Source organism: Semicossyphus pulcher, unplaced genomic scaffold (assembly GCF_022749685.1).
Source record: "Semicossyphus pulcher isolate SPU_LCO1_2020_fin unplaced genomic scaffold, fSemPul1.0.p SCAF_12, whole genome shotgun sequence".
Classification (NCBI taxonomy): domain Eukaryota; kingdom Metazoa; phylum Chordata; class Actinopteri; order Labriformes; family Labridae; genus Semicossyphus; species Semicossyphus pulcher.
This window is the reverse complement of record NW_027211626.1, coordinates 5,947,337-5,967,579: the sequence shown is the minus strand read 5'-3', so window position 1 is coordinate 5,967,579 and position 20,243 is coordinate 5,947,337. Positions and strand designations below refer to the sequence as shown.

The following is a 20,243-nucleotide window of genomic DNA, read 5'->3' as shown; positions in this document are numbered from 1 at the left end:
AACATTCGCTCCACTTTTAGACAGTTTTGGTCTCCACCAACTCCTGGGGGTAATAGCTGTCTCTTTAGTTGCTTAATTATACAATATGTTCAGCAGCTAGTCGCGAACTTTGGGTGTCGAGCATTTGTTGGTTAAACAGCTACCTGTTGCTGCTAACAACAAGGTAAATGGTAGTGGTGAAAGTGAATCTCAACAGTGATGTTGGGGCAGTAAGGGCAAACAAATGAGTTAAAGGATGCTAAAATTTGATGTACAGTTCATCTAATAATATTGATTATAGCAACAGTCTCTAATTTAGACTGATATACTTATATATACTTATAGTAATATAAAGTTTTGAGAAAGTGCAGCTCAGTGTTAATTTGTAAATGTCATAACTTATAGCAGAAGCCCCTATTAGCAAAACAATGAGCAACATTTGTGAAAATATAATAACAAATGGGTCCATTCAAACATTTAGATTATTAACTTTATCAACATAAATTTATGTCTCAGGCAATATTGAGACCTTGCAAAGAAGTTTGCGATTGAAATGTATGAAAGCTGTCACAAGTGATATCTTACAAAGTTTAAGTTTGCATAAATTAAACCCACTGACTGCTGTGTATCAATACCTTGAAGGAAGATGGTGCTGATGTAGGAGCCCGCAGCTGGAAAAGGCCAACACAAATTCCTGAGTGGAGGAAGAGGGCGACAAGGGAGTCCAAAGGGGGCATATTTTGGGGGTGGGGAGAATGAAAGTGTTGTGCTTGTCACTGCACCACAGGCGCGTGAAGAAGACCAAAACACTGTCGTTAAAGCCTGGCCTATAGGAACTCTTCAAGACGAGTCACGTGGAAACATCGACACACTGATAGGCAGGCGGCAAGATGAGAGAGAAACTTCAGGCACTTCACTGGAGGAGAGGCAAGTCCGTGCGTAAAAGTGAAGTTCACCACGCAGCTGCGCTACAGCAGAGGAGCCCAGGCGATAACACAGATTTCCTCGAGTAAAAAAACACAACAACAAAAACAGACACGGAGAGAGCGGCAGGAAAATTGATTGTATGGCACCTCAGTCGTGCGAAATGAATCCTGCGCAAGGATCACCGCCCTCGGCTGCTCCGGGGGAGACCTCTCCAGAGGACCGAGTCTCCGGTGGCATGGGAACAGACGAGCTGGACCTGTCATCTGTCAGGAGATGTAAAACCAAAAGTTTAGATCTGCCTTTCAGCGTAGAGTCCCTCATATCAGACAGGACGCCGGACAGAAGTCTCCACTCCCCCGAGCCTGGCTCAGGGTGCGTCCGAACAGAAGAGACCGAGTGTGAGTCACCGAGGGGACTTTATCGTACCAAACCGGAGGCGGTGGAGCTCAGTGACAGGGAGACGAGCTCATGGTTCCAGGCTCCTTACGCATCCCCTCCAAGTGAGTAAAGGATATTGTTCTCTACTACTGAGAAATATGGGCTATTTTTTAATATTTCAACGGTCTAAAAGATGAGGGAATTCGATGCAAAAACAAAAACAAAAGGAATGTGATCATGGCGAGGGATCTGAAAACTTTGAGATGTGGCTCCCGTAGCTTCAATATTCTGTTTGATATTTACTTGATTTGACATTACTTTTATGCAGAGATATGATAGAATATATGTTTTTCATTTGTATTGCTTTATTGCTAACGGAATTTACTTGTATCGAGTAAAACAAAAATAACACGCACTCAAAAGAAAACAAGTACATTCAGTGCAGGAATGTTTTAGATCTTATAGCACATAACAGATATTTTTGCAAATGAAATATTTTAAACAAAGAATATTATTGCACATTAAATATTATTGCCCATTATTGCATGTTACTACACTTCAACTGCAAGTCCTGTTATGTGAAGAGTTGTGAAGATGTTGGGGGTGGTGGGGCAGTGTAAATTCAACCAGTACATTGAGTAGGCCTTTATATTTTGTTATGCAATGAGGTGACTTTCTTAATGTACTTCCAGGACTCCCCAGCCCGATCCCGTGCAATCTACGAAAACACAAGAACAACAGGAAACCCAGGACTCCCTTTACAACCTCTCAGCTGCTCTCTCTGGAGAGGAAGTTCCGGCAGAAACAGTACCTCTCCATCGCGGAGAGAGCAGAGTTCTCCAACTCTCTCGGCCTCACAGAGACGCAGGTCAAGATCTGGTTTCAGAACCGCAGGGCCAAGGCCAAAAGACTGCAGGAGGCCGAGCTGGAGAAGTTCAAACTGGCCGCGAAGCCGCTGCTGCCGGCCTTCGCTTTTCCGTTACCCCTGAACGCACCGATGGGCGCACCGTCCCTGTACGGGGCCCTGAACGGACCGCGGCCTGCCTTACACGTCCCGGGACTTTTCAGTGGACCCTATGGGATGTACTACCTGTCTTAACCCGCGCTAACTTTGAACTGCAACACCGGGAAAGCTGCCTTAAAAATGCCTTCATATACAGAAAATATCGACACTGCAAAGATGTCCATTTTAAGAGCAAATCTGCGTTTATTAAATGTTGTGTAAAATATTTTGCGTTTTAGTCAACAAATTAATGACGTGAGAAAAAAGAATTTGGTAATGGGGACACGGAACAAAAAAAGTGAAATATTTCCACTGATTATGATCCATTTTATACGTTTATTTTATATGAATAAAAACCTGATTTATTTTACAGTAACTTATTTACGCATGGTCTTTGCAGTGTTAACGGTTAAATCATTTCTGTTATGACGAACTCGTTCATCATTTCAGAGGTCATTTCCTGAACTTTTCATTCTGTAAATACTTGAATCAAAGTATTTTAAAGTTGTAAAAAAAAAAAAAAAAAAGATGAGATCATTATTTAAATGCTTGTCGCTTCGGGTTTAAAGCAATAACTCGTGATGACTGAAGTGTCTTTTTCCATTCCAGAGGCCTTTAAAACGTTTGATCTTACAAGGACAGCGCTGTAATTTTGGGGTTTAAAGAACACATAAAAGCACCATCAATAACTCATCAGCATGTTTCAGCTGTTTAACTCAGAACTGATAATATTGCTTTAAGTCAGACTTTCTTTGTGTACACTGAAGTTGGAGGAAAAGTCTGATTGTTATATGGTACCTAAAATTAAGAGCAAGAGTTATAAAGGGCATTTCACAAATAAACACAATAAGTGCAACAGAATATTCATATTTATCATCATAATAAGTGTCATCTGTAATAGCATAATCACTAACAAGAACCATCAAGAAACATACTATAATTTACATGTGTTTTTGTTGCTGTTGTAATGAAAACAAGTCTGGAAAACAAATTAAGAGTTCGTCTTCAAAAAGTGTTTTCTTTTGGCATTTCTACACGGCGCTTTTATATTGCAATGTGACTTATTTTTAACGTAAACTATGAGCAAATAGATATGTCAAAATGAATTTACTATTACAGTAACATCTAAACCACATACGTCATGTTTGTTTCTAACTTCTTAATTTTCCTGGTTTCAAAAATACAAACATTTACTTTAAAATGTTTTACTTTTTTTTTTCTTCTCCAATACCTCAAAAGGAGATTTTTTTTGCACATATGTTCAAAGAGCTCTTAAAAACCCAAGACCACCAGTTTCATCATTTAATGTAAATAAAAGTCATCACCTATTTTTGCAAACGCCCAAAATGCTCAGCATGTCTGATGGACTCAGATCAGTCATTGATGTACAGAGTATTTTATATGTGATGTGTGAAAAGCTGTTTTGTACATTATTAAAATCTATTATGTAAATTGTTTGTTTTTTTTCTTCATAAAATCTTCCAGTGGACCAGAAACCTTCCACATCAAGTGTAAATTAAACTTTACACTGAGCTTCACGGCATCATTCTTTTCAAAGTGCAACACATTTAATTTTTTAGTCAACCTTTTTTCACGGGTAAAACAAAGTTAATTCTTTTAAGTGAACTTATTTTCAGATAAACTGATATAAAAGTAAAGTTTCATGTAAAGAAAGACAACATTGAGGCTGAGATGTGAGTAGGGGAGTCTGGTTGCAGAAAAACAACTACTTAACCAAAATCATTCTTAATGGTCTGAACAAATACCTTCACACAACACATTTATTTGTACAAAATAAACTTTATTTAAAATTAAGGACACATATGACAGTAAATATATTTTGTTACACGACAAGGGTATAACTTAACACATCTTAAAGGACAGAAAATTTGATTTTTGTGTTTCATTTCCTCCTTCCTCGCCGCCCTCTGAAGCCTCGGACGGAGCCGTGACCGAAGCACACGGTTGGAGGGACCCTGTGAGACGAGAACACGGATGTTGATTTGAATCTCAGAACACAGTGGTAAATGTTATGAAGCTGTCAACTTACATATAATTTAAACATGTAAAATTGAGCTTAAGTGATAGAAATAAACAATTTTATATTTTCCTTAACCCAGACTTAACTAGAAATTGCAAAGTTTTACCTAAAAAACTTGCCCTTGATTCCCAGAGTTACCTTTGAGTCTTCTTAAAATGGCTTATCTTTTAATAGGGCTAAAACAGCCTAAGAGAACCCAATGTTTAGCAGCAGACTTGACTCACCTGTAGGAGTATCGTGGTTTTAGTTGATCACACTCTGTATTCCCGGTGCTGTGAGCAGCTGCAGAGAGATCTGTGTGCTCCTCAGCAGAAACAGAGGCTGTCGTGCGAGCGGCTTCTTCCTCAGACACATGTGTCTCCATGGATTCCCCGTGCTCGGGTTGGTCAGACAGCACATCACACATTACCTCACACACACCCTCAGACTCACACACATTGTCCGCTACCTCCATGGATGTGTCTTTCTGCTGCTGTCTCTTCAAATCTCTGTTTCTATTAACAAAAATATGATATAAGTATGATATAGGAAATACACATACTTTTATTTAAGGATATATAGTGGTATTTTTATGTTACGTTTACGTTACGTTGTTATCGTTAAGTTACACCAAAGTTACACCACAGTTACACACTGTTTCCAATATGGCAGAAAAGAGAATCTTACTCTATTACTTGCCTTAGAATAACAAATAAATCAAATTAATATAAACATGGCACCAACTTTGCAAGAAATTATCAAAAATATTAAATTCAGAGGCAAACATCCTGTTTACATTAACAAACATGGGCTCTGCTAGACTGAGACATTGCATAGAGCAATATTCCTACTGACGTTTTGCTGCCATCTAGTGGACAAAATGTTGTAAGTGCAGTCTTACCCTTTGTCCTTTTTGGGTTTGTCAAATCTGAAGTCTGGAGGATACTTGTGCATCGTAATTAGATGGTTCTTCCTGTGTTGACAAGTCCTGAACTTCAGTCCACAGCCCTCCACCAAACACTGGTACTAAAATATAAAGGAATAATGAGGAAAACGTTAAAGCCATACTGTTCATCTTTAAAGTATGTACAAATTGAGAGAGGTTTTTTTTCATTTGACTTACCATATCTTGCCTCTGGGCGAGAATAGTGAAGAGAGAGTCGTGCCACTCCTGAATGTGAATGTCAAGGAGCCGGGCACTCGGGAGGGAGCGCCGGCAGGAGCAGCACACGTGTCTGTGCAGGGAGTTGTAGTGGTGCTCATACTCCTCTAAAGTGCTGAAGACTGCACTGCAGCCAGAAATGTGACAGGCAAACTCTGACACACTGAGAAAAGACAAAAAAAACAATATTGACATCACAATGAGCTACAGTCGAACAGGATATAATTCACAGCTGTTGCTAAGCAGGAGCCACTTTGTTGTTAGGTAGTTTATTTTCCTATTTCAGGAAATAAGTGGACAAATATATATGAAATGCCACACATGTATACATTTGCATTGTACCGTAGTTTGATGTAAGAAATCAAAATAAAAGCCTATCTGATGGCTTCTTTAGACTAACCATTTTCCACTTGGTTTAAATAAACCAACATGACTATGTTGTTGTTGTTGTTGTTGTTGTTGTTGTTGTTGTTGTAGTATGAATGTGTGAAGTTAATGCTTTCCGCTTTTCCAACAGGTCATTATCTTCAATGACATGAAGTGAGATACATATAAATAAAGTTTGGTCTGCTTGTTAGCTAGCTTTATGCAGCCCACAGTAACACACTAGCAACTACATAAGGTGAGGCTTAATTAAAGTTCAAATATAACTGGGTTGTCATACCTGACAGTTGGCTTGTCGTCTGCCTCTGAGATGTAGAGGTCTTGCAGGTACATGTGTCTCTGAATGTCCCCATCCTGTAAAAGCATTCACATACAGTGTTAATTTACGTTATTCAAGTACTTCAGCACGAGTAACGGTCAGTAGGTTCAGTTTATTGTTAACTGTCAGAACGTTTAGTTTGTTGTTGCTAAGTTACCTCAAAGAGCTCGTGGTCCTTGTGCAGGCGAATGAGCTGTGGAGTGAAGCCGAACGGGTTTTCCTCCTCTGCCTCACTATGCCTCGGCTCCTGTGTGCTTCCTGTCGGACAGCTTTTTACTAACACATGTCCCTCTGTCACAAGTTGGACCAAATCTGGTTGCAGCATCGTTTTAAGATTTCATACTATTCTAATTATATCTTAAACAAAGTACTGTCGCGAAGATGCTTATGTTTTGGTGGTAGTAGTAGTTGTCGCAGAATAGTGACGTCATTAGCTTTTTGGCGGTTATACAAAAATGTCGTCGTTGTCGCCACCAAATGGTGTGATTCGACATGAACACTTAGAATCGTTATATACTGTACCTTTAATTTATCTATTACTATTATTATAATACTATTATTTATTTGTCTTTTAATTGTATTCCGTTTGGTTAATTATTTGGGGGTTTTTTTGTTATTATTACTTTTAATTCTGTTTTCTTTTACATTTGATTATGAATTATACAATTATCTTTTCTTTTATTGTGCCTTATGTAAAAAAAAAAAAAAAAGGATTTTCACTTTTGTATTTCCATGCCATGACGTTTATAAATGATAATTTTGAAAAAATAAAAAAAATAAAAGAAGAAGAAGAAGAAGAAGAAGAAGAAGAAGAAAGATTCGACATGGAAAAAAAGTTCCGTTTTATTCACCTACCAGAGCCCAAGTTATGAATAAAGTATCTTTGACGTGAAGCCCCCAGGAGGAGCAACACGGTCATGAATCTACGCTGCTACCAACTGGACAACTGCCGCGGAGCAGGCCTACGATGGCCCCTGCAATGGCAATTAATGTGATGTATTTTCATTATTGATTGCAACCCTAACGAACATTACTAATTACACTGTACTTTACTTAACTTCTTACCCTATATAAAAATCTTATTGACATTATTTAGTTAATTTTTTGGCTTACAATTAAAATATTTAATATTCCAAAACACACGCAGCATTTTCAACGCAACATAACAACTGAGCGACTGTGATTACTCCCCCATTTTGCCGGTAGGTGGCGACAACGGCCATTAAGGAGGTTTTCTGGGTCAGAGGGTGGGCTACTTTAATATATATATTTTTTTGTATAACTTTATCTAAAGTCATTTCTGTTAATCTGCAAAGTCAAGTGTTTCTATGTGTAGCTACTTCAGCTAATTAAGCCTACATTTGTCATAGAAATATGACCTATGAGTCAACTAGTCACAAATGGTGAAATAGGCCGTCCCCGTGTGTTAGTCAAAAATAACACAATGTCCCTCGGTTAATCATTTCAGTTAATTAATTTGACTCACTCAGCACTTCATTGTCTTTTTGTTAAGAGCAGCCTTTAACTTTTTTTACAGGCTCGGGTTGTGACTCATGTGGTCAGCCTCAAATGGTGATTTTCAGGATATTACACAGCAGAGAGGGGCGGAGAGCTCAACATCCTCCTCGGTTTTCTCCCTCAGACTGCCAAGCAAGCACACAATGATAGAGAGCGTCCGGTAGAGCAACATGCCATATACTGGATTTTTTATATGGATTATCTTCTCCTCATGGGGTATGATTTTCTTTTTCTTTATTATTCTGGGGTTTCTTTTTTCTTCATTTCTTTCTTTCTATCTTTCTTTGTTGTTCTTCCTGCCCGTGTTTCTGTCTTTCTTTCTTTTTGTCTCATCAACAATCCTGATATCTTTGCAGGAATACTTGCCGGCAGTGTGAGGACTCTTCCTCATGTGATGAAGTACCAAACAGCGATACCTCAGAGGCTGAAGGATTCATCTCACATTAATGATGCTGCTACACATCAGGTAACACTCTCTACTGCTCTGTTTTATCAGATAATTTAAAATATCCCTTAAAGAATACATTAACGTGTCCTCTGCTGTTTGTGTGTAGACATACCCTGATGTGCTCCAGTACTCTTTGACGATTGCAGGACAAAACTACACTCTTCACCTGGAAAAGAACAAGTGAGAAACTTAAAATGTCCCTTCGATTTTTAGTGTGTGCTATATATTTTTACACACACTGTGCTTTCTTTCTCAATCTGTTAATACTATTGACATTGAAAAACTGTCTTCTTTTCAGATATCTTGTCGGGAAAAACTTTTCTGTGACACACTATTCTGATGAGGGCGACCAAATCACAACGACTCCAGATCTTGGGGTATGTAGCTTTGTATTCTTTCATTGCTTAAATCAACATAACCTCTGCATTCATTGTCATCTGCTATTATAATTCGGTATATCTTTTATTATTAAATTTGAAATGATAAGATTTAAATGGATGCTTAATTTTCTTGTGAAAAATGTGATTCTTTACTTGTGTACTTGTTGATAATCAGCCTGAATCGCTGTGTTGTTCCACTTCATTCATACGGTTTGAATAGCTAGAGACGGGGGCGATTCAGGTGTCTGAAACCAGGCTGGCATATACCACATTTGCCTGTTGACATTTGCAGTCTAAAATCAAAGCCACAGCTCTTAACTGTTAAATGGAACAAACAGGATGCAGATCCAACATTGAGAAGTTTGACCTACTTATGTGTCAATTATTTCCAAGTGTTTTATTCTTATTAGTCAAGTTTTTTAAGGGCTGTATAACACACTCTTACAAGTAAGTAAATAATTCATAGTTTAAGATCAGATGTCAAATACCAAAGTTTCTCAATTACCACAAGTTCCTCATTTTGAGAGCTGACACCATTCACTTGATTCATGAGTAAATGTGGAACAGGAACTGACATATGTGGTTAAACTGTTGTCTTAGTTTGCGGTGACTCATCCTGTGCAATGTCTTCTTCCTTTAATAAGACCAGATTTTAAACTAGGTTTAAGATAAGTTTAATTTACACTCTCTAATCTGTGAGAAATAATGTGTGTGTTCAGGTTCACTGTTACTATCATGGACACGTCGTTGGCATGGAGGACTCATCTGCCAGTGTGGGACTTTGCTCAGGGATAAAGTGAGTAATGTTGGATGCAATTTCCTTTAATTTAGTATCTAATTACAAAAACATGATCATTAATTTCCTATATAGAGTTTATATTTAATCAAGGATTTATTCCCTTGATCACAAAGACCATTAGAACTGCACATAGATCTGTGTCTAAAACCTGTAACCCAATAGATGAAGACCATGCAACCTCTGTGCTGCTGCTTCTGTCGGCTATAAAAGACATTTCTGTTGGTGTAAAAAGCTGTGAAACTTTAAAGTCACACAAAACAAAAGAAAGTGTTATAATAAGTTAAATGTTTAAGTGTTGCTGAAGTTCTTGTTCTGGTCTGCAGGGGCTTCGTGCGTCTCCAGGACCAAATGTACCTCATCGAACCTCTCCCTGCTGCTGAGGCGGGACAGCAGGACGACTCACAGAGCCCCGAACCTCACAGTGACGAGGGTCTCCATGCTGTTTACAACTACAGACACCTGAGGAAGAAGAGGAGCTCTTGTTCCCATGGAAACACGACCATTTTCTACGATCATGGAGCTCAAGCGTCTGGACTGTTCAAGCTCGGCAGCCTGGTGAGGACACACAGCGATGACAGATATACAACAAGGTTTAAAGCCTTCAGCTGATATCAGAGAGTTTTGTGCTGCAGCCTTATAAGAAAACAAGAGCAGTAAAGTACTACTGTTAACTGTTATCTGTAAATGGCATGTACCTACTATAGTTCTGTATCATAATAAGTCTGTAATGATATAAAGATATTTAAAATACAAGAGCCAAAGAATTAGTTTAACTAGTTTTTGCTGCACTTAACATTGCGATTAAGTTAAATTGGACAAATAAAGGGAATGAACTAGGAGGAACATGATGGTGAAAAGAAATAGGAGAAAACTATTACTGGCTGGGACTTTTAGCTTCAATGTACTAACATGACATGAGCATATTTATAGTTAAAATCATTCTTGAGCATCAAAATAATTCTGCAGGATGAGCATCATGTCCACATTGTTATTACAGCCCACCCCTGCTCTGAGTCCATTTTAACTATAAATTACTAAAACAACATTAAAACAATATTGATTACTGGGCTCTAACCAGCATCCTTCAACCAAGGTTTTATTCTTCCAAACGTACTTTGTTTTTTATTTGGTTTTATTTTTTTATAAGTCAAGTTTATTTATAAAGCACATTTAAAAACAAGTCATGTTGACCAAAGTGCTGTACAACCAAGAGAATCCAAGAGAATCCAGAAATACTAAAATAAATAAAATCAAAGAATAAAGCAGATAACAGCAGAGATAAAACAGAAAATAAAGAAATGCTGGACGGTAAAACAGGAAGAGTCGAGCTCAAGAGGAATTGAAGGCCATTGAGGAAAGATGGGTCTTTAGCAGGGACTTAAAAACTTAAAGCGACTGCATGGTTCTCATGTGGATAGGTCGGCTGTTCCACAGCTTACGAGCAGCTACCCAGCTACACGATCCCCTCTGTTTTTGAGTTTGAGTTTTTGAGTTTGCTAGTGGGAAAGGCTACAATTGGCATTCAGACCCGGGTCAAATTACTCTGCAGTACACCGGGGGAATTATCCCTTCCGCGCCGCCCCCTTTCCGGCGTGATGCACTTCTGCGACTCCTTGTCATCTCAGCTACAAATTCTGCCCATCTCCATCCAAGCAGCACTCGAGCATTGTTCCAAATTTTTCTGCGCCGAGTTAGATAAACAGACTGAATGATTATAAAGTGTATTATTCTTATAAAACTCATGTCCAACCATAACAAACACATCTGCTTGAGAATACAGTTTCACCATTGTTAATATTTTCTCTTCTTGTGTCATTCAGAAAAGCAGAGCTCAGTCCAAAGACCGTTCAGCGAAACCCAGGACAGTGGAGCTGGTTGTTGTGGTCGATAACGCCGAGGTTTGACTCCATGTTTTTCTCTCTGACTAAGTTTCTTTGTGCAGATGAAAGTGATCTTATATGTGACACACTTTTCCCCTTAAATCTTCTTATATCTGAAATGTTGTTAAATGTATTACTAATTTAGATAATTTTTCCTTTCAGTATAAGAAGTTTGGCAGTAGGAAGACAATAGAGGCCAGAGTGCTGGAAATAACCAACCATGTGGACAAGGTATGATTGCTTCTCTGTGGTCTCTCAGTAAAAACAATAATCTCTAAACATCCGCTGATGTTGGAAGGAGAGCCAGAGCTGTAAATAAGAGCATTATAAAGTTAAAATCGCTGTTAAATGTTAATTTTGTTCAATTTTAGGCAATTTCCCCTCTGAGCTTTTTAGTATTCCATCTATTTTTGCAGGTAATTTAGTGATTAAGTGTATTTTCACTGGCAGCAGATGAGACTTACATTTTTTCTACAGCGCAGCACAACCACGAGTAACAAATCTGTCCTGATACTATTTGTTCTTTTCTGACTGGAATCTGACCAGTAAAAGGAAGCAAAAGTTCTCTCGCTGTGAAAATCTAACTTTAACTGTGAATCTTCACACCCAAGCTGAAGATTTTCACACGTATCACACTATCCTCTTTGCATACTCTCATAGAGCAGAGCCAACATGGCTGCATCCTCAGACAGCACTAGACCCAACAGTGGTTTCCTGTAGTAGCAGAAGCCTTGGTTCTGTGATTGTAGCCGTACTTCTCTGACTGATTTGAACCGTTTACCTTTTTACGTTTTATTCAGTTTTAGCGTCGTGTTTTGTTTCAGCTGTATCGGCCCTTGAACATTCGCGTGATGCTGGTCGGTGTGGAAATCTGGACGTACAAAGATCAGGTAGAGGTCAGCACCACCCCCGAATTCACCCTCAAACGCTTCCTCGAGTGGCGCCAGCGATACCTTCTGCCCAGGAACCCACACGACAACGCACAGTTCATCACGTAAGACACAGCCGTTTTTACCCAAAAACAATGCCAATGATGTTTTGAACTGTCAAAGCTGATGTCTAAACATTGCTTCTCTTCTTTATTCAGAGGTGTAGATTTTGATGGCTCCACTGTCGGTCTTGCAAACACCAACGCAATGTGTACCTCTAACTCTGGAGCTGTCAATGAGGTAACTTTTTTGGTCAAATAAGTGTAAAATTTATCTTTGAAAATGTAGAAAATTAACTCACAAGATCAATGGAAAAAGAGCCACAAAAATATTAAAGTCAACACATTTTGTTACCACTTGATCTTCATCAGGTGAATAATAGAAAAGATCCAAGAGTAATCCAAAGAGTTCGAGCTTGTCTTTTTTCATCGATGCTGTCGTTCCAGTGCACCTACATGATGTGTAAAACTACCCTTCTTCTTCTGTTCCCACAGGACCACAACTCTAACTCAATAGGAGTGGCCTCTACTATTGCACACGAGATGGGTCACAACCTGGGCTTGTCCCATGACAGTGAAAACTGCGTCTGCGGCTCCTCAATATCCAAGAGAGGCTGCATCATGGCCGAGAGTGTTGGGTAAGTTCTGTTTCTCACCTGCACAAACGACTCTTCGTAAAGCCGCTTTTACACTGGTCAAAAAACCCGCTAACATCCGGCTTTTTTGCTTAGTGGGAAAGGTTACATTACTGATGACTCTGCAGTAGGCCCGGGTAATTATCGCCTCGGCTCCAACCGGCAATGATGGGAACACAAAACCTGGGTCAACACGCTAATCTCTGCTATCATATCAGCTACAAATTCTGCCCGTCTCCGTCTGAGCAGCGCTCGAACATCGTTCAAAATTTGTCGGCTCCGAGTTTGATACACAGACTGAATGAGGAATAGATTCAATAAAGACCAAACCACCGTAACATCTTCACTGGCCTCCATGCTGCTTACCAAAGCGTATAATGTAAGTTATATTATAAGATGAGTAATATTATCCTTCTCTTTTTCCTGTGAACCTCCTCCTTCAGCTTTGTGTATCCAGAGCTGTTCAGCAGCTGCAGTCAGCAGCAGCTCAGCAGGTTCCTGGACGAGGTCAACCCTGCCTGCCTGTTGGACTCTCCGTCTACTGATCGCATCTACGGAGGGCCGGTGTGTGGAAACGCCTTCCTGGAGCCTGGAGAGGAGTGCGACTGCGGCACTGCTGAGGTATGTGCATGTTGTGCTCACACGGGTTGCTTATACGCAATCACATAGCCAGAGGTTGCAAATACGCACACATTCTTTATTGAAGTAGAAGAAAGGATACTGTAGAAGTAAAAAAGACTGAAAGTAGAATTGAATGAACTTTTTTGCTGAAATAAATGTAACAAACTCAACTAAAGTACAGTAGCAAGTATTTGTACTTCCCACCTCTGCACATACAACAAAAGGGAAGCTGGGTTTTGATATTCTGCACCCCTCCGTGTGTCTCATAGGAATGCAAGAATACCTGCTGTAATGCCACAACCTGCAAACTGAATGCAGGAGCCGCGTGTGCAGAGGGAGAGTGCTGCCACAACTGCCAAGTGAGTAACACTATGTCCTCACTAGATGCACGAAATCACACTGCTTCTAATTGTGTTACCATAAAGCTAGACGCTGTCTGCTGTGCCGTCTGGCCGGTTATCTGTGAGAGTATATATTTCAGTAGTTGGTACATCCCCATCTGTGTTTCTCTCCGCTCTGCAGCTCAAACTAACAGGCAGCGTCTGCCGGCCAAAGACAGGAGACTGTGACCTGACAGAATACTGCACCGGATTCTCCGCCTCCTGCCCGACTGACGCCTACACCCAAAATGGCCTGTCTTGCAACCGTGGAAAGGGATACTGCTACAATGGACAGTGTCCATCCCGGCAGGAACACTGCAAGAGACTTTGGGGACCAGGTAAAACACCTGAGAAGTACATCTTGGTTTAGGCTTGCTTTGAGTTTTATATATCAAGACTTTTACATCTGCAGCCATCTTGTCTGTTATGATCCTGTTTAGATGCCGATGTAGCGGCAGATGCTTGTTTCTACCAGCGCGGAAACTGCAGAAGGACTGTGTTTGGCCAGAAATGCTCAAGGTATGTAATCAAGGAGAAAAGAGCGTTATAAAGCTGAAGTGTTAATAGCTTTATGTGTGAACATTGATTTGTTTTGTGGTCACAGAGATCAATCCTGTGGGACACTCTATTGCACCGGGGGCTGGGAGTTTCCTGTGACATCCAGGAAGTCCATCATCGAGTTAGGCAATGGAATCTCATGCAATGAGGCCACTCTGAAACCTGAAGATAACTACCCGGCAGATCTCGCCAAGGTGCCTACTGGTACCAAGTGTGGCAACAGCATGGTAAGAAAACTGTCGATGTTGCTAAGCCTTCAAATCTGTGAACCGTGCCAATGTCCTAACTTTGTGTTGATCTGTCTTCAGGTTTGTTACAACCAGCGCTGTCAAGACATCAGAAGCATCAAATCGTACGGCACAGACGACTGTTCAGCCAAATGCAACAACAACGGGGTACGAGACTTCTTAATCCTAAAACACTTAAGAGAGCAGAGACAATAACGAGAATAATTTGAGACTGACTGTGAGTGTGATACGTTTCAGGTTTGTAACCATGAGCGGAACTGTCACTGCGACCCCGGCTGGGCCCCGCCTTTCTGTGACGTGCAGCACTCAGAGCTGCCTGAAGGTACTGTAGTCATCATCTCTTCCTGTGTGTCTGCCTCTTTATCTGTTTGGCCTCTTAACGGCCACGCTTTGCTTATGACTGTGTCTCTGTCTTTCACCAAGATTTAATACTTGAAGGAGACGTCTCATGGACTGTCTAACAATAAAGCTCTGTTCAGATGAGCACAAACAGACACTGATTTAATGGAATTCCCCTGTTAGTCAAATGAAGTAATGGCGTTACGGTGCATTTTGTTTCCTGAGCAGGTGACGTCTGTTAGTACAAGCTCACAAATAAAGCTGGCAAAAGTACCCACATTCTTTACTCGAGAAGAAGGATAGATACTTGTGTAAAAAATACTTTGGTGAAAGTAGAAGTTCTGATTAAACCTCTTTACTGAAGTAAAAGTGGAAAGAGTACAGGCTCTGAAATGTACTTGCTAACTGAACCTCCAATTATATTTGTAGGACAAATAAAATTAAATTATTTTAACTCAATGCACTAAAAGAATGAACATTAAATTTAATCAGTTGGATGGGGAATGTCATGCTGCTCTCACTCTTCTCATAAGTCATCTGCAACGTTAGCTGGTTCTTTTTCATCCATGAAGCTGCTTGTAAGGTTGAGTTTCCCTCTGGTGCTTTTTGTCTTCATACATCTTTGACGTTGTTTTTGTCATGTTATGTCCTTCATGCAGGATATTGTTTGTGTTATTGTCCATTTATGTTGAAATCTGAACATGAAAAATACTCAATAATTTCCCACATAAAAGCTAAAGACACAATCCTGTTTTCAAAATGTTCAGAGTAGAAATTACAGATATTTGTGTTAAAATGTAAATGATCAAGTAAGTAATCAAAAACAGAACCTGTTTCGTTCTATTGGGCGCCCCCTAATGACAATATTAACTAATAGCTGGAGGACACTTCCCAATTTAACTACACGTACACGGTTAGCATCCTTTGTCACATTTGTATCTCTTGATTTTCCTCGCTGACGGTCGCTTTCCTTTTTCCTTTTGCCTTCATCTGAGCGTCGAATTTGTTTCTTTTTCTTTGGATTTTCACTTATTTTTGAAGTTGTATCTGTAGTCATCGATCTTTTCTTTGTTTGTTCAGCCATAGTAGATTACTGTTTACTCGCAACACTTGCAGAGAGCAGAAAAACAGCCGCTTAGTTCCGCCTACCCTCTCTGGCAGACCAACCACTGCTGGCTGATGGAAGACGCGTCACTAACTGGGCGTCGCTTGTGATTTTTTCCGTGAATTTTGCCACAGACACCCAGCTCATAATAATACTATATACTGCAAATGCAAAGGCTTTAATCAGTGGGCCATAGGCTCAATCACCATTGTGTTACCTCATTCGGCGATAGTGACTTAACAGACATTTATTTAATGTTTTTTCTTTTTTTTTAACTTTCTGTTTGTGTTGATTTTGGCGCCCCCTGTGGACAAAGCTGTATCTCTTATCTCTCTGCTGATTTTGTCCTGTCCAAAATCTCATCTTGCTTTTCTTCAACAGTCATATGTATCTCTCACTTTAAATGTTTGTCCTGGAAAATGTAAACAAAGGCAGCGTGCAGTGAATTGCTTCGTCTGACACCTACCCCTCCCCAGCAGTTTCAAGCATCAAAAATAACTATATAGAAATAATCAATCTTGTCGCTGATGGTCTGGTTTGCTTTTGTAGGTCATATTGAGTCATCAGAATTAATTTCAGTCTGTTTCATAACCAGCTAAAAAATTCCTCACCAAAGCTTTAAGTACGGTAATGAACTGTTTGTACTAACTTCCATCCTCTGGCTATAAAAGAATGTTGTCATGATCAATGTGTGTATTTGTGTGTGTGCAGAGGCACGTGCGGTGGTGTTTGCTGTGTCCCTGACGGTTGGCTGTCTCCTGCTCTTGGTCCTGGTTATCGCGAGTCTGATGTGCTGCGTGAAAAAAAGACGACCTGCAAAGAGGTACAGAAAGAAGTAATCGAACATTACACAGCAAATATAATTATCTTTATCTCCTCCATCTTTAACTGAAGCTTCTGCGTGTTTCTCTACAGATGCAATCAATCTACCTCAGGACAATTCAACCCGTTGTTTCGGTCCAGCAGTACGCGAGGCAGCCCTCGGGTCGGGTCCTCGCAGATCAGTAAGCCCATATTTGTGGGGTCTTCAGCCACTCAAGCCTGTAAACCTCTGACCTCTGCTACCGCCAGATCACACACTGGAGCAGTGAAGCCCAGCAGAGTGGCTCCAGAGGTGAGCGACATTCAAGCATCAGAGTTTGTTACATTATCACTGTATGCATTTATTGCTTTCTGTATATATAAGATGTGATATTTAGAGTGTCTCTAATCCACACACCGACAACAATTAGCAGTTGGGTGCTATTTTCATATTTAATTTACATTTTACCCAGGGTTTTACTTTTTTATCTTTGTTTTTCTTATGTCTTCCTTTTCTATTTATTAATTACAGTGTGTTTTATTGTTGAGTTTTTACTTTTTTAATAAGAGCTTTACAAATAACCAATTATTTTAAATCACAAACAGGCCATTATTCCAATTAACCTGCAAAAAACAGTAGTATCAAGCTTTTGAAACACTGTTTTTGTCTCTTACAGCCTCCTAGGAAAGCTGTAGCTGATCATCAGCCATCAAGGACGCAACAGGTAATTAGGGCTACTGTTTTTTCTTAATTTAAATGTGGCATTATTTGTATGTTAAGTTGCAGTCCGATTTGTCCGTAAATTTAATCAGTAAATGTATGTTTTCTTTAGGTTTTAAGGCCCTTCATGCAGTCACCAACCATTCCAAGCAAGCCAATCTACACAGAGGTAAACTACACATTTAATTCACGGTATTTCTTTTTTATTTTCTTATTTTTTGCTGTTAAATTGTGTATTAAATGTTTGGTCTCTTTTTTTTTTTATCAGAAGAAGCCACTACCTCCCTCCAGACCTCTGCCACCACTCACAGCAAAACCAGTGAGTCCCCTTACAACTCATTTAACCTTCAGTTCTCATGTTTGCTTTAACATGTTTGACTGTTACTGCTCTGTGTCTGTAACTTGCACATCTGCCCTCTACAGATCTCGAAGCCAAAGCCTCCGATGCCCCCAATGAAGCCGAAGCCGTCTGGCGCCTCGTCTCCGCTGCCGCACACTCTGCTGGTATGTATTCAGACAGCAGTCTCCTAAAAAGTCCTCCAAATCCCGGCATTCAGACATTCCTGATGTTATTCCAGGCAGTCACGTTTCTAAGGAGGTCTGTGGTTGTGGACATTGTTCCAACATAGCAGTGAAATGAACAAGCTGTGGCTCAGTGTTAGTGAGTCAGTGAGCTCATAAAGTTCTCCTCGCTGAAGAAGTAAAACACAGACAGACAGAAGTGGGACACGACAGATCACAAAAACTTAGTTTACTTATGTAGGGTTTACAAGTATCTACACTTTACTTAAGTTCATTTATTATTTATTTTTACTTCTACGCCCAAAATTGATCACAAATATCTGTACTTTCTATTGCTTACGTTTTGAAACAGGCTTGCTACTTTGACTTTAATGCCTTTTAGGGAATTATTCATCATTTTGCATCATTGAACGCCATCTTCTTAACATCAAGTCTGGTGGTTACAAACTGATGAGACAATAACACATTGAAAAGATGATTACTTGGTGTATCCATCAATGTATATCACACATTACAAATATAACATGATGAAAACAAAGTAAAGGGAATTTAAATATGAAAGAGAAATCATGCCAAATCACAACAAAAGTTATCTCATAGGCCTTTATCTATAGAGCAGGACTTCACTCTTTGTAATATTATTTAGTAGAAAGTACATACATTAGTTAAGTACAGATATCTGCCAGCCCTAACGTTTTACGCCTGCTCCTAAAGTAGAGAAGGTGTCTGCCTTCAAGACCCGAACTGGTAGATGATCCCACCGGAGAGGGACCTGATAATTAAAGGCTTAAAAATAACTTTATTTGTATAGAACCTTTAAAACAAGAGTTTACAAAAGTACAAAAGGGAAAAAAAACAGACAATATGACCTTAAACCAAGAGGACAAAAGATGGAAAAGCGCAGCAGAGAGGAAACAGAGTAAAAGCAATAAAGAGCAATAAAATGAAATAAATGAAATAGGAAGAGATAAAAGCAAGACAACATTGCAGATGTCTTCTGAGAAGATCCAGAGCAGCAAGATATTCCCCATCCGACTGATTTGCACATTGTTGTTTCTTTTTTTAATTTTGAAGTTAAGGTTTAAAGATTTAAGTTTAATAGTCTCCAAAATATTACGTGAGATCTGGTAAGCTATGAGAGTAGAAATTTCCTTCAGGGGGCTACTTTTATACTGTGACTACATTTCAGTCTTTTTTAGGCGAGTGTCTGTACTTCCACTTGAGTAAAGAATGTGTGTACCTTTGCCACCTCTGCAGACAGATAAGCATGTTTGTTAACAGTACTTGTTTTTTTTAGCTTGCAGGCAGAGCTGCCCTGATGCCCCCCAGCAGGCCCAGATGACAGAGGGAATAATTTAGCCTGGTGTGAGCACCCTGATCCTCTTTCAGCAAACACTGCTGTTGTCCCACCGAGAAGGACCTAAAAATCCTCTCCGGAGACGCTCGTCTGTTTTTTAAGTGGAGACAAGATCCTCTGAAGGACCAGCAACAATAAGTGACAGAGCTTTTCTGTCAATTATCTTCTCCCTGAAGATCACCGCCGTCTGTGTCTTGCTTATGTAAGCCTTCAGTATGTTGACGAAAACCTGAAGCCATGATTGACAGACTCAACGTCTGTGCTTTATAAATGACAAATGGCTATGCTGCCATAATGATGTTTTTTTCTTTAAGGGAAATGTCTCTCTGCCTTGATCCTTATATGTGAATTATTTATGAGGCAATTGCACTATCAATGCTGTTACTGTTTTACTAACTGTTAGTATTCCAGCACAGGTACTGCTTTTATAAGAAATAATGTTAAGGGATTTTGAAATGTTGCACCAACGTAGGCACTTTAAAGATTTTCTTTTTAAGGACAGAGAACAAATGTTGTGACTTCTTATTGAACTTGTTTGTACTAACTTGAGTATGCTTGACTTTGTTGGGCTGAATTATTACATGTTTTGTGTTTACTTGATACATGTTAATGTCTTCAAGGGATTTTATATTGTATTTTCTATGCAGCAGACGTGATCACACAGTTCTCTCCTTATAATGCCAATGAATGTGGCCTTTCCTGCAAACTTTGAACTGAAAATGTATTCAAAATGTTTTAGTTTCTATTTATTGAGATCCTCTTTATGTCTGTAAAATACAGCTCACAATAAAAGCCAATCACAAAAAGTTATGTTTTTGCATTTTTGTACGT

General features: G+C 39.6%; 3 protein-coding genes across 4 annotated transcripts; 2 read left to right on the top strand and 1 right to left on the bottom strand.

Annotated features, from left to right (window-relative positions):
- Positions 1-1,033: 1,033 nt before the first annotated feature.
- Positions 1,034-2,383, top strand: msx3 (muscle segment homeobox 3). Its single transcript, XM_069659139.1, has 2 exons — positions 1,034-1,406; positions 1,977-2,383. The coding sequence occupies exons 1-2, from the start codon at positions 1,046-1,048 to the stop codon at positions 2,381-2,383; spliced, it is 768 nt and encodes a 255-aa protein (XP_069515240.1). The 5' UTR covers positions 1,034-1,045.
- A 1,725-nt stretch (positions 2,384-4,108) lies between these two features.
- Positions 4,109-6,572, bottom strand: znf511 (zinc finger protein 511). Of its 2 annotated transcripts, none has more exons than XM_069659172.1 (6): positions 6,330-6,572; positions 6,134-6,207; positions 5,431-5,632; positions 5,209-5,333; positions 4,553-4,822; positions 4,109-4,263 (listed from the first exon to the last, which is right to left on the bottom strand). In XM_069659172.1, the coding sequence occupies exons 1-6, from the start codon at positions 6,495-6,497 to the stop codon at positions 4,191-4,193; spliced, it is 912 nt and encodes a 303-aa protein (XP_069515273.1). In that variant the 5' UTR covers positions 6,498-6,572; the 3' UTR covers positions 4,109-4,190. The 2 variants fall into 2 exon arrangements, with proteins under 2 accessions (XP_069515273.1, XP_069515274.1); XM_069659173.1 differs by having other exon boundaries at positions 4,553-4,816.
- Positions 6,573-7,832: 1,260 nt separating this feature from the next.
- adam8a (ADAM metallopeptidase domain 8a) lies at positions 7,833-20,209 on the top strand. Its single transcript, XM_069658588.1, has 25 exons — positions 7,833-7,906; positions 8,047-8,156; positions 8,245-8,318; positions 8,437-8,515; positions 9,238-9,314; positions 9,641-9,872; positions 11,138-11,215; positions 11,360-11,428; positions 12,022-12,191; positions 12,285-12,366; positions 12,621-12,763; positions 13,204-13,381; positions 13,651-13,740; positions 13,904-14,099; positions 14,202-14,280; positions 14,366-14,546; positions 14,628-14,714; positions 14,805-14,889; positions 16,723-16,834; positions 16,927-17,125; positions 17,490-17,537; positions 17,646-17,702; positions 17,802-17,852; positions 17,957-18,037; positions 19,353-20,209. Exons 1-25 carry the CDS (start codon positions 7,861-7,863, stop codon positions 19,395-19,397), a joined length of 2,649 nt encoding a protein of 882 aa, XP_069514689.1. The 5' UTR covers positions 7,833-7,860; the 3' UTR covers positions 19,398-20,209.
- Positions 20,210-20,243: the final 34 nt, after the last annotated feature.

Bases quoted from the DNA above. Each gene is read 5' to 3' on its own strand.
- znf511 (XM_069659172.1), bottom strand. From the start codon at position 6,497: ATGCTGCAACCAGATTTGGTCCAACTTGTGACAGAGGGACATGTGTTA. The intron at 6,208-6,329 runs GTAACTTAGCAA...ATGCTTTTACAG, and splicing joins AGGACCACGAGCTCTTTGAG to GATGGGGACATTCAGAGACA. The intron at 4,823-5,208 runs GTAAGACTGCAC...TTTTGTTAATAG, and splicing joins AAACCCAAAAAGGACAAAGG to AAACAGAGATTTGAAGAGAC.
- msx3 (XM_069659139.1), top strand. From the start codon at position 1,046: ATGGCACCTCAGTCGTGCGAAATGAATCCTGCGCAAGGATCACCGCCC. The intron at 1,407-1,976 runs GTGAGTAAAGGA...ATGTACTTCCAG, and splicing joins TCCTTACGCATCCCCTCCAA to GACTCCCCAGCCCGATCCCG.
- adam8a (XM_069658588.1), top strand. From the start codon at position 7,861: ATGCCATATACTGGATTTTTTATATGGATTATCTTCTCCTCATGGG. The intron at 12,764-13,203 runs GTAAGTTCTGTT...CTCCTCCTTCAG, and splicing joins ATCATGGCCGAGAGTGTTGG to CTTTGTGTATCCAGAGCTGT. The intron at 17,126-17,489 runs GTGAGCGACATT...TGTCTCTTACAG, and splicing joins CCAGCAGAGTGGCTCCAGAG to CCTCCTAGGAAAGCTGTAGC.